This window comes from Juglans microcarpa x Juglans regia, chromosome 2S (assembly GCF_004785595.1).
Source record: "Juglans microcarpa x Juglans regia isolate MS1-56 chromosome 2S, Jm3101_v1.0, whole genome shotgun sequence".
In the NCBI taxonomy this organism is placed as follows: domain Eukaryota; kingdom Viridiplantae; phylum Streptophyta; class Magnoliopsida; order Fagales; family Juglandaceae; genus Juglans; species Juglans microcarpa x Juglans regia.
The window spans coordinates 2,459,045-2,471,722 of record NC_054597.1 but is presented as its reverse complement, the minus strand read 5'-3'; the positions used below and the strand labels follow the sequence as shown (position 1 = coordinate 2,471,722).

At 36.9% G+C, this 12,678-nt stretch overlaps 2 protein-coding genes across 2 annotated transcripts; one reads left to right on the top strand and one right to left on the bottom strand.

The window, feature by feature from the left end:
- The first annotated feature begins 398 nt into the window (after positions 1 to 398).
- LOC121253158 (probable carboxylesterase 11) lies at positions 399 to 4,532 on the top strand. Its single transcript, XM_041153099.1, is given in 4 exon segments — positions 399 to 567; positions 649 to 1,038; positions 1,041 to 1,591; positions 3,626 to 4,532. Coding segments are annotated over 3 exon segments (1,449 nt in total). The 5' UTR covers positions 399 to 567; positions 649 to 678; the 3' UTR covers positions 4,164 to 4,532.
- A 5,097-nt stretch (positions 4,533 to 9,629) lies between these two features.
- Positions 9,630 to 11,746, bottom strand: LOC121253159 (putative E3 ubiquitin-protein ligase RING1a). Its single transcript, XM_041153100.1, has 6 exons — positions 11,377 to 11,746; positions 11,125 to 11,207; positions 10,896 to 11,047; positions 10,735 to 10,784; positions 10,478 to 10,552; positions 9,630 to 10,388 (listed from the first exon to the last, which is right to left on the bottom strand). Exons 1-6 carry the CDS (start codon positions 11,610 to 11,612, stop codon positions 9,824 to 9,826), a joined length of 1,161 nt encoding a protein of 386 aa, XP_041009034.1. The 5' UTR covers positions 11,613 to 11,746; the 3' UTR covers positions 9,630 to 9,823.
- Between the last annotated feature and the right edge of the window lie 932 nt (positions 11,747 to 12,678).

Sequence of the window (12,678 nt, the reverse complement as noted above, 5' to 3'; positions counted from 1 at the left end):
AAATTTTTGATACATAATACACTACTACATGGCTAATTAAAAACAATTAAAAATTGCAATAAAAATGTTATCATTTTAATAATAAATATAAAGGATCTGCATAAATATTTTTTATATTTTTCAAAATAAGACATGTCATCATTTTAATAATAAATAAGTAGTTAAGATCTGAATCAAGGGATCACATTTTTGAAATGGGGTTTAGTGTCATTGTCCCAATGCAGACTTGTCACCCAAACATAAAAATCTGTTGGGTGGGCTTACGCTTCTATTCAACAGAGAATTGTATGGTTGCACGTAAATTCACCATATAAGATTCAGGCCAATTAAAAGAAGCCCCCGACACATCACGGAAAACCAAAAAAATATATAAATTAAAAAGCCAAATACTACAGCGTAAAGTTGCATGTATGGCCAAACCCATCACGCACCTATAAAGAAGAAAGCCTCTCTCTCTCTCTGTTTCTCTGTCTCTCTCTCTCTCTCCCCGCCATTGAAGTGCTTGCTAGGTTCAAGCAATCTTTAATTACAACTCGTCTCATGTGATGTGATCCCCCTTGGAGAACGGTAGGATGAACCGATATTTCATAATTCTGTATTGGCTATGAATTTATTCATGATTTGAATTTTGTATCTGAACAATCGCAGAGATAGAGAAAGAGCGTGTTTTTGTTAGAAATGCCAAGCGTAGCTGTGAAGCTCTATAGCGTCTTCTTCAAGTTCCTCTTGAAGCACCGGTTGCAGAATCGGATCCAGTCACCGCCCGACGAATCCAGCCCCTTCGGTGTAACCTCCCGTCCTGATGAGACCGTCGCCGCCGCCAAACCTTTCTTCACCGACGGTGTCGCCACTAAGGACATCCACATAGACCCCTTCACTTCCCTCTCAATACGAATATTCCTCCCTGATTCCGCTTTATACCCACCCGAAACAGACTCCAAACCCCACCACCACCCTCCCAGACCCAAACCCCGTCTCCCAAGAACGAAACCACCCGGATCCGATTCCGATCCAGATTCCGGATCCAGTTCCCCCCACTTGAGTCCTCCAATTCTCCCTATCATTCTCGCCGGAACAGCTACGGCCCTCCCAACATCCCCAACAACCCTAAGGAAGACTCTAGAAGGAATAGCTGCAACGGTCCCGCGGATGGCACGGACGGTTTGAATTTGATGTCGAGTTCTGTGGGAGGAGTCTACAGAGGGTACTCTCCGTCGCCGGAGAGTCGCCGAAAACTGCCGGTGATGTTGCAATTTCACGGTGGCGGATGGGTCAGTGGGAGCAATGACTCTGTGGCCAACGATTTTTTTTGCCGACGAATCGCAAAACTCTGCGACGTGATCGTTGTGGCGGTGGGCTACCGGCTTGCGCCTGAGAATCGCTACCCGGCGGCGTTTGAAGATGGACTGAAGGTATTGAATTGGCTGGGGAAGCAGGCAAATTTGGCTGAGTGTAGTAAGTCGATGGGGAATGCGCGTGGCAGTGGTGCCGGCGGCGGCAGAGGCGGTGAGTTTAAGAAGTCTCAGATTGTGGACACTTTCGGGGCGTCAATGGTCGAGCCATGGTTGGCAGCGCACGCAGATCCATCGAGGTATCAATTTCAATCTCATTGTGCTTTTCTTGAATGCTTGCATTTCTGTGTGACATTGTTCAGAAATTAATATGATTGGTGAATTTGTGATGTGGTTTGCTTATGACAATTGAAATTAATTCGGTACAAGATGCGATCTTTACTGCGTGGTAGAATATACAAGTTAAGAAGTTTACAAGTGTTGCTCGTGTAAATTGCAGGTTTGGAGTGGTGTGTAAACTTTAAATGAATGTGAGTGAAATTGATAAAGAAGTCGTAACTGTCATATAGGTTTGTTGAATGAACCACATCATTGAAATTTCGTTACCCATGCTTAAAATAGGATATTTAATCATTCAAGAAAAAGGTGATACAAATTGAATATGAGTTTTATGATAGTGTTTATGATATTGTTCTCGAGGATGTGCCTGGCGGTGATGTCTCATTTGGGTCTGTTTTGCTAGCTGTTTTGTTTTAGTCTATCACTGACACAGGCTACCATGCACCAATGGGAGTTAGTCTAAACATTAGTTGAAGGAATCATACAAAGGTTATTTTTTTGTAATGCCTTCTCGTTCTGTTTGACATATTCTATGACTGTAAAGATTAAAGGAGAACACTTGGTTGCTTGTTCAGATGCAATAAGTTGTGCTTATGAAAAATTTATTGTTGCCTCTCTTATATCTTGGGACTTTCTTGGGTTAGTCAATGGAACACCACCCTTGCTCTTAACAATGTCATTGAGTTGAAAGCCGAGCTCCGTGAAAACAATTGCTTTCTTGCTTTTATTTGGGGCAGTTGGGAGGAGAGGGATGTGGGAATCTTTAGGGATGATTCGTCTTTGGCTTTTGAATCAGAAGAACCTATTGGCTTGCTTCTGTCCGAAGTTATAACAATTTTCTGTTTTTGTTTTTCCAATATCCTCATATACTAGATTGTGAGGCTCCTCATTATATTTTTTGGAGCTTGTTGGATTCACTTGCCAATTACTCATGTTTCAAGATGGTCATCTTGAACTTTGATATTTGTAATTGTTCTGTTGGCAATTGAGCCTGCTGGCATAGGCACTACTTGTGGATATCATATGCTGATATTGTTTCTGCAAAGACTAGATTGGTTGTTCTGAAGGACTAGTTTGGTATCTAATTGTAATGCGATATATCTGAGCTCCTTGATTTCTGGTGTGGATTGGTTGATGCAAGACTATTTGGTTTGTTGCTAATGTGACAACTTGGGCCAATGGTGGCAGTTGGGGCATTATAAGTTATGCATATCTGTAGTGGGATTACTTATTTAGCTTTCCATCTTGTGGGCTGACTAGATGGTTGGATGGCCAATTGTTTGAAATGTTCTTGAGAGAAATATTAATAATGTAAGAGATCTTTTTCCCTTGAACATTTTAAGATATATGATTTTTTTTTTTTGCTGTCTTGAAATTATTGCTTTGTTGTGTCAATCATAAAAGGTAAAAGCGTAGAATACTACTCCGAAAACATACTTGGATTCTATATCAAGGCCTTTGCACAAAATATCTGGCAACTACTAAAGAAAGGCCATTTTAAAGGATTGGGTATTATTTAGATTCTTGTACTCATGTCTTGTAACTTCAAATGATTAAGCTGGTGAATTTCTGGATTGCTTCTATTTTGTTGAAGATATAACGTGCCATATGCTCAATCTTTCTTCCTCATGGCTTGTTGGTAGTTTTGGACCCCTCTGACGATTAATGAGATGTATAATTAATACAAATGACAAGGTGGATTCAGTAGTTGTGCCCCTGGAAAAGGAGGATTTGTTTGATATTCTTTTTTTATCGGTAAACAAAATTTTATTGATCATAAGAATAGGCAAAAGCCCAGGTATACGGGTTGTTTGATATTCTGCAGACCTGATATATTGCCAGCTTTAGGTATAGCCACATAAGGTAGCATCCATAAAATTAACTTCTAATGCTGATTATGTAAATAAAAGGTAATCATATAGAAACCCACCCTCTCAGAAGATCTTGAATGCCGTTCATCAAATCTCTAAGCCATTTTCATTTATTGAAAGCAGATGTGTTCTCCTTGGTGTAAGCTGTGGTGCAAACATCGCTGATTATGTTGCTCGGAAAGCTGTTGAGGCAGGCAGGCTTGTTGATCCTGTCAAAGTAGTGGCTCGGGTTTTAATGTACCCATTCTTCATTGGAAGTGTCCCCACGCATTCTGAGATAAAGTTAGCAAATTCCTATTTCTATGACAAGGCAATGTGCATACTTGCGTGGAAACTATTCTTACCAGAGGAGGAGTTTAATCTTGACCACCCAGCTGCTAACCCTCTTATCCCAGGACGTGGGCCTCCTTTAAAGCTCATGCCTCCAACGTTGACAGTGGTGGCAGAACTTGATTGGATGAGAGATCGGGCCATTGCTTACTCAGAGGAGCTTCGGAAGGTAAATGTAGATGCTCCCGTTCTCGAGTACAAGGATGCAGTTCATGAATTTGCGACCCTTGACATGCTTCTTAAGACTCCACAGGCTCAGGCATGTGCCGAGGATATTGCCATCTGGGTCAAGAAATACATTTCACTTCGAGGTCACGAGTTCTCTTATTAAGTTGTATACAAGAAAATCAAGATATACATTGCAGCAAGATGATCATTTTCTTGTGACTGTGCTCTGTTGATAGATGAGATCAAGATACTGAGCTGCCATTACCTGGGGATTAGGATATCTTGCTTTAGCCTATATCTGGCTCCTTGAGCTGTTGGGTTGTTATTTATATTCAGATTTACTCATTTTCCTCTTCTTTTTGTAAGATAGAGAAACTGTCGGAGTAGGATTTAGTTGGGCCTGTGAGGTGCATTTACCTTTGCTCGAGTAACGAACGCCACATTTGGACGTTCTTGTCAAAATTTTCCTGTGTATTACTGTCACTCATCAATCGAGTTCAATGCAATGAAATGCTCTCTCTCTTGCTGCTTACTTGTATTTTGGAAATATCAATGTATTGAGTTCATATGGCGTACTTAGGCCATGGCTCTTGGCCTACAAGCCCTACGGTTTGAAATAGCTAAATTCATCTTTGGCACATAGTTCGAAATAGCTGGTGTTGCATTCTATTCCGGCTTGCGTATGGCCATAACATGATGCATTTAAGTTGAGAATGTTCACAACATACGTGGAAAGCCCCTCTTTGTATACCTTCCACTTCAAGCATATTCAGAAATAATTCTGCATAAGGGGGAAAGAAGACGCACCATCAGCAATACTCCTTGTTCTCGAAGGCATCCTTTGGTCACATCGCATGCATGCATGCATGGTAAGAAGTAAGAACCAGGAGCATGAGGTGGAATCGTTCGGGGACTTGCCTTCCTTTCCTATAAAGGCAGGCAACAAAACTGAATTACTGCAAATTTAAGCAACCCGAGGACATTTTCCTAGAAGCAGGATTGTTCAGCAATACATTTCTTGGTTATGATTGCCTTGTCATCTTTTCCTGAGTTCCAACTGTATCTAAGAGTATCTGTGCACGTGCGTGTGCACATGCTTTGAAAACTTTTATTTAGATCATAAATAGATCAATCATTTTACTTGGTTGGAATAAACAATGCACCCTCCACACAAATTTTAAGCTCCTCTCACAATTTAGCTCCTACTATATTAAAAAATTTAATATAATTTGAATTGGTAATTTAAAAAGAAAATTTATATTTTATCGTTTTCTTATACGTGTGTCAGACTCATCTAAATAAATGGACCAAATATAGAAAATTCCTAATTAAAATAAGATGAAATGTAGAGTCAAAATTTGAATGAAGGATCATTGTATCAACTTCAATTTTGAAAAGAAAATTAGCTTTCGGAATTTTAGTCGAAATATGTAACATTGTGTTTGATCGGAAGTAAAAATAACAAAATGATCACGTATGATTTATGATTTATCAAGGAGAAGTGCTATACACCATCCTTTTTTTCATAATTTTTACACTATCTAACGTGGTATTAAATAATTAGAAAATCACTTATTATTCATTTCTTATCATTCAATGTATATAATATTTTTTGAAATCGTTTTCGAAAATTCGATCCGACCCAAGACCGTTCGACTCGGTAGTGGATCCTTCTCCAGAATTTGAAGTTCGCAGCTTTAATCAAATCATAAAGGGCTGGTTTGAATTTAGAGATGAGATGAAATGATTTTAGATAAAAAATGAAAATTGAAAAAAATATTATTAGAATATATTTTTTAATATTATTATTATTTTGAGATTTGAAAAAGTTGAATCGTTTATTATATTTTAAGTGAGAATTTAAAAAAATTGTAATGATGATATGAGATGAGATAAAATACTTTTTGAATCAGGGCCTTAATCGAAGGGACACTTTCTAAAACGTTAAAACCGTGAGTACTGGACCCTAGTGTTTTCAGAAAGGAATAAGGATGTTTCAGACAACATTTACAACGATCAACTTATAATTCTAAAGAAGAAACCAAATTACATTGATGGCGAATACCATAATATTGTGATCAAAATTATTCCCATGTTACAATAGTTCAACTTAACGCATTCAAATCATGAAGCAACCAAGATGATTCCCGTAGACAAAACCCACACGAGGCACAAACACAACTGCATGATCATGATCCTAATACTTGCAGCTTTCAATCAACTAACACAAGAAAGCTGAGAGGCAGGGAGGCAAAAGGAAGGCCAAGGCCGCAAGCAATAACGTTGTGGTGAGAAGACGAGGAGAGAGAGCAGCAGCAGCAGAGTCATCATCTTCAGTGCCTGATTTAGGGGACGGAGTCGATGTGGGTGAGTGCACATATGTCCAAGAGGGGTCCGACATACCCACGGCTACAAGCATTGCAATCATCATGCAAACTGAGGCAAAGGGAAGCCATTGAAATCTGGTAATTGCCATTTCCGGCCACCGAGTTCAGGCAATGAAAGTGAGCCTATATTGTCTCAAAGTACATGGTAGCTAGCTCTATATATAGAAAGTAAAGGGTGATAGATGTGTCGTAAATCTTCCTTAATTTACTCACCACTGCCTTCTAACACCGGCCATTTGTGTATTTGCATCAACAAATTCTTATCTAATTAAATTTGACGGCATATTAAGATATTCAAGATGTCTAAAAAATTCGTATGAAAAATAATAAATATTAAAAAATCTACTTTATTTATTTATAATTTATCTCTATTTGAATTTAGACTCTCGAGCCTTTTTCCATTGCATTTATTCATTTAAGGTGTGTTTAGATGTTGAAGTGAGTTGAGTTGAGTTGAGTTGTGATGATAAAATATTATTAGAATATTATTTTTTAATATTATTATTATTTTAAAATTTGAAAAAGTTGAATTATTTATTATATTTTGTATTAAAATTTAAAAAAGTTATAATGATCAGTTGATGTGAGTTTGGTAAACAAACGCATCCTTAATCAGACTACCGTACCACACAATATTATCGTTAGTCAGTCAGACATAATATTATTATTCAATAATTTGTTACTCATTATTGTTATTAAATTGGTATTAGCGGAAAATTAATAGCCAGTCCAGCCAAGATTTCAATATCTTGCATAATATCTGCTGGAGGAAGAAGTCCTGACGGCTTTAAAAGTCAATATTTAGCCATAAATGTTCTCATCACAGCAACAAATAATGAAAACTCCTGCCGCCCCTTGGAGATTAATTACAATAAATGAAAAATGGAAGTCATCGGACAAACCAGTTACCAGCCTGCAACAAAATTGAGTACTACAGATCAGCTTGTACGTACTACATGCAGCTCAATTAATGCAGAATAATGGAAATATAAAGTTTTTGATAAAAATAAATTGAGATGAATGTTAAAAATTAAATAAAATATTATTAGAATATATTTTTTTAATATTATTTTTATTTTGATTTTTTTTTAATAGAAATTTGAGAAAGTTGTAATAATTTGATAATATGAGATAGTTGAGAAATTTTTTTTTTTGAGTCGGGGAGGGGGATTTCGAACTCCAGATATCTCTTTTAAAAGTTGGAGATTATACCAATCAGACTACAAGCTTTTAACAAGAGTTGAAAAGTTTTATAAAAACAAATGAGACCTTAGCTCGATGCTGTGCATTATGAAGCCAAATAGGATTAATAAATTCTTCGAGCTTTGAATATGTTGTGGTCTTAATGAATGGTTAGGTGAAGCTGATAACAATATCGATCTATATTAAACTAAACTCCTCGACCCTTTGTTCTTCGCGAGCTTATACTTTATGTTAAAATATATTGAAATTCCTAAGATTTGGATTAAGCGGTGATTTTACATGACAACAAAATCAAGTTTTGAGTTCAAACCTTTATTCTACACTCTATGATATTTAATTAAAATATTCACGTGTTAAACCTATTTATTTGTTGAGGAGGAATTAGGCACACACGTGAGAGTGAGTGTTAAATCTAATGTCAATATTATTATTATCACCTTAAACTTTTGGGATGAGAGAATTGGTAACTATACAGAAACTGGAGGAGGGATTTGTTGTATAAGTTGCATGCTCTGTACATGCCATTCATGTAACTCCAAAACACCTTTGTTCTTCTTTCTTGATTCCTTCCGGAAACTTCATTCATAGGGGGAAAATTAGGAAGTAAAAATGGGTATGTTTTCTGTTGAAGTGGTGGGGGTGACCCATTTTCTAAGGTTGTGTGCAAGGAAATTTCAAATCAGTAAATATGAACCATAAAACCTTCTTACGATTTTGCACTGTGAAAGGACCTAACAGTAACAAACTTAACTTACAACGGCTGGCCTGATGTTTCCCAGGATTTGTTCATCACATCAGGCAGATATTCAAGTAACACCATCAAATCATTAACTAGTTATAACTGTCTTCGATGAGTTTCATATTTCTTAATTGTTTTTTCCCATTTTTCTCTTTTTCCCACTTGATATAGGGCCGGAAACTTCTTTTATTAAGAAAAAAAAATCGGACGTGTTATTTTCCTTTTTTTGTTGGGTGGGTCGGGCTTTGAAAATTACCAAGATAATCAATTTATCCAAACAGGCTATTTGCACAACAATGTAATCAGTTTATCTAAGAAACTCAACGAAACATTAGTTAAAGCCATATCCAAATTCATTTCGAGTACAGATAAGTTCTTGCCATGAAGAAACCAGGAAGAATTCACTCTCACCCATGCATCCATTGAGACAAAAGAGCAAACAACCATAAACATAATCAGGTTTTGAGATTCGGTAGTACTGCTCCAAAACCATTAGTAAAAGAAAAAGAGATATAATGGTATTAAGAAAGCCAAGGACTCCAACACTGTTGTTGTGATCAGATGAGCATTGAGATTAGCAGCGGCTGAGCCACCATCTCCAGCACTGGTTTCTGGAGAAGGAGCTGGTAAGGATGAGTGCGTGTATGGCCAGGTGGAATCACACATACCCACCGCTGAAAGCATTGCAAACATCAAGCAAGTTGAAGTCAAAGCAACCCAAAGCATTCTAGTCGCCATAATTTCTTGCGAGTTCAGGCAATGAGTGAGCCTACTCTATCAAAAGTGGTGGCTTTATAGAAATGCAGAGGTCATAGGGCAAGTAGTATACGGCATGCCTACTGCTCAAATCTTCCTTGACTAGGAGCTTGCTTGATGTACAAGGCATTATTAGAGTAGTCGATCTAGTCAACCATACAACATTACATTATCATGCTGAGTGTCCCACCGCAGAAAAACTCTGCCTTTGGGAAATAGTCTAAAAATATCTCTTGTATTTCTGTAAGCTTGATACATTTTACAAGTTGGGTGGCACGAATCCTTTGTTATATTATAGGTAGCTTTGTATTAAAAGTACAGTTCAATGCGTTAAAATCGTTTCTGAATTTCTCATACTGCTCATTTCAATTGTAGATTCTTCAAACATTGAAAGAATGTGAAGCTTCTCATCGTCAAGCAGCATAAGAATTGGCGTTTTTCTAAAATAAATTTTGTCAAATGCTAACTCGTAAATCATTCTGGGTTCGTTGAATGTTTCATAGTTGATTGTGTATGAATCATTCGTGTCACATGAGACATCATAGACCATAGAACCACCATTTCCTTGGATTTCATTGATTAAAAAAAAAAAAAAATCTTAATCAAATTGGTACAACATAATAATCTTAGCCAAAGATCATGGCCAATAGGACTGAGTAACACAATTGTGGCATACTATGATTTATGTCAAAACACACTGAAATGTGTGGTAACAATCTCCAAGCTTAAAAGACTAAACTACAGATGCCGGCCTATAATTCGAAGGTTAACCGCTCTAGATGCCATTGCTCTAAGGTTTGCTCTGGCCGAGTAAAGAGGTCTGCTAGGCTGAGCATCAGCTCCGCTAAACACCTCCAGGAACTCTTCTCTCTGCAACCTTAGTGCTAATGCCGCATCCTCATCTTGGCTCGGCATCCCTCTTCTTCGTGTCACCCTTGTATCTCTACTTGAAACCCTGGATGGTCGAGTACTAAGGTTCCTCACATCTCTATGAACCCCTCTTTCGGAGATTTGATTTTGACCCTCGACTCCTCTCTGTGATCTTAGAGCAGATGATGCAGCATCATCCTCATCTTGGCTCAATATAATCCCTCTTCTTCTTCTGGCATTCGTATCTCTGATTGATATACCTGATGCTCTTGTGCTTTGATTCAGGTTATCATAAAAGGCTTTTTCTGGGCTTTGACACACGGTTTTTCGACCATTCAAGGCACCTGCTGCCTTCCTTGCTTCTACCTCTTGTGGAAAGAGAAGTTGTATTGTGTTCCAAAGAACCGTGTTCACGGTGCAAGATCTTCCATTGCTGCAAATTCAAGTCAAAGATGTATAAAAACATAGTAAACCCCAATGATAATATATAGATTAGTTTGAGATTATGTCCGAGAGTTTTACCTTATCAATTGCCTGCATTTTGGGCACCTTTTACCGCATTTGTCTGCAGCGGATCTCAAACATTTCTTACAAAAGCTACAATTAAAGAGAACTAAACAGGATTAATTCGTGAACACTGGATTTAAGAATGTGATATTAAAGAAACTGAATCCCAAGAAAAAAATCGGAGGAACAAATGCATATGAGAAAAGGGCATCCCTCTAGTCTGTGGTATATTCAAATTTTCTGCTTTGTTAACTTAAAAAGATCAAGTCTACCTGTGTCCACAAGGAGTGGTACTTGGTTCGAAGCAAATCTCTAAACAGATCTGCAAGAAAAATCAGACCCATTAAAGTTAAATGAACATCATTTGCTTTTAATTGGCCAAAAAACAGAACCAGTAACAGTTTAAAGTTTGAACCATGGAAAGCATTCTTACTGCGCAAGATAACTCTTCTTTAAGCTTATCCATGCAGGGAAGAACTGAACTTAAGCGTGAAACACGAGTGTTCTGTTCAGGTGATTCCTTTGCTCCGATTTTCTTTTCATCATTTACAGAAGCTTTTATTTCGGACTTACTTTTTTCACTTTCTGTGCATGAATAGTACATATCAGAGTATTGAGAAAATCTGGCTTGCATACATATTGAAAAAACCCATATTTAATACCTTTTCTTGCAGTTTCTTCTTCATCTAGATCAAGAACGGACGCTGGGATTGAAATTGGACTTCTTCTCTGATACCTGCGTTTTCTGAAAGAAAGAGCATATAGTGTCCCTTTAATTGCCCAGAAAATGGATGAAAGAAAAGAAAAGAAAAACAAGAAAATCTAAAATCTTAATAGCCTTAGGTAGGGTGATTAATAAATTTTCCCAACTAAAAATAGGTTCTAATTAATGGTTGGGTTTGACAACATTATACCTTCTTGAATTTGTGGGTGGGGTCTTGAACTGGGAATCCGAGCGTTTCTTGTACTTAGACTCTCGATCGGGGGTGTCTTCGACAACAAGGCTTGCAATCAGAAGTGTCTCTTCATCCCAACCGGCCATGGCAGCCACAGATTTGAATCTGGGGCTGAATATACCGTCCACGTTTTGCCCATTTTCATCTGGGTTTTCTGGGTCTTTTGGATTTGGTTTGGGATCTTCGCTCGCCATTTTTTCCACTACTTCTGTAGGGCTTCTGAATGTGAGAAGGAAAGAGCAGAAATCGGAAGCCAGAGGAAAAAATAGAAGGAAAAAACCTTACAATGAAGGAGGAAGCAAAGAAGGATGTAGTGACGTAATAGTTCCTAACGGTTGTTTTTTTTAAAAATTGGATGTCGTTTTGGCTTCTCCAACGGCTATATCATTAAATTATGGAATCATCCTCATCAGCTGCTTAGGATCATACGGTGATCTAGAAATGGAAATAAGCATTCTCTTCCGTTTGAAACAGCAAAGGATGATGATCAGGTTATAATCATTCAATTTTCTTCTCTCACATTTCCTGTATATAAAAAAAAAATGTAGGACTTTTATACTTTAAAACTATATTTAGCATTATTCATTCAAATATTTATCATCCCAATTATATATGATGACGTGACATATTTTAAGTGAATTCCATTTAAGTAATTGACAAAAGAAACTACTTAAAACGTATCACATCACTAGTGTGATAGAGATTAGGATGAAAAGTAGTATTACTTATTTATTAACATCAGTAAGTATTTTTTTGACATAATAAGTAAAAGAAAAAGGATCCACATACAATTCCTTTATAATTATATTACAATTCTATATAAAATGGAAGATAATTTTGTAAAATCGCATTGATTAATTGTAAAATGGTTATTAAAAGAATACTAAATGTATCATTAGTCTTCTCAAAAAAAAAAAAAAAGGAAAGAAAGAAAGAAGCCAAATCCTTACTTGGGCATGTGGTGTGTGGTGTGTGGAGATGATGAGTAGCAAAACTCATTTTTGACGAAAAATTCTACTTATCATCCTCACATCACACACCACACATAAATTTTTTATTTTTTATTTATTTATTTCTTACCAAATGTATGATCTATGGATGATGAGTAGATGAAATTAATTAGTTTATAAAGAATACAACTAAAAATAATTTAAATAAAATAAAATAAAAATAAAAATAAGTGTGATGTGTGAGGATAATGAGTAGCAAAACTCATTCTCGATGGCCAAATTATGTTTGATGGTACAAATTGTCAAAAAG

Coding starts and splice junctions, on each gene's coding strand:
- LOC121253159 (XM_041153100.1), bottom strand. CDS start 11,612: ATGGCGAGCGAAGATCCCAAACCAAATCCAAAAGACCCAGAAAACCCA. Junction 10,785..10,895: donor AAGAAGAGTTATCTTGCGCA/GTAAGAATGCTT, acceptor TTTTTCTTGCAG/ATCTGTTTAGAGATTTGCTT. Junction 10,553..10,734: donor ACCACTCCTTGTGGACACAG/GTAGACTTGATC, acceptor CTTTAATTGTAG/CTTTTGTAAGAAATGTTTGA.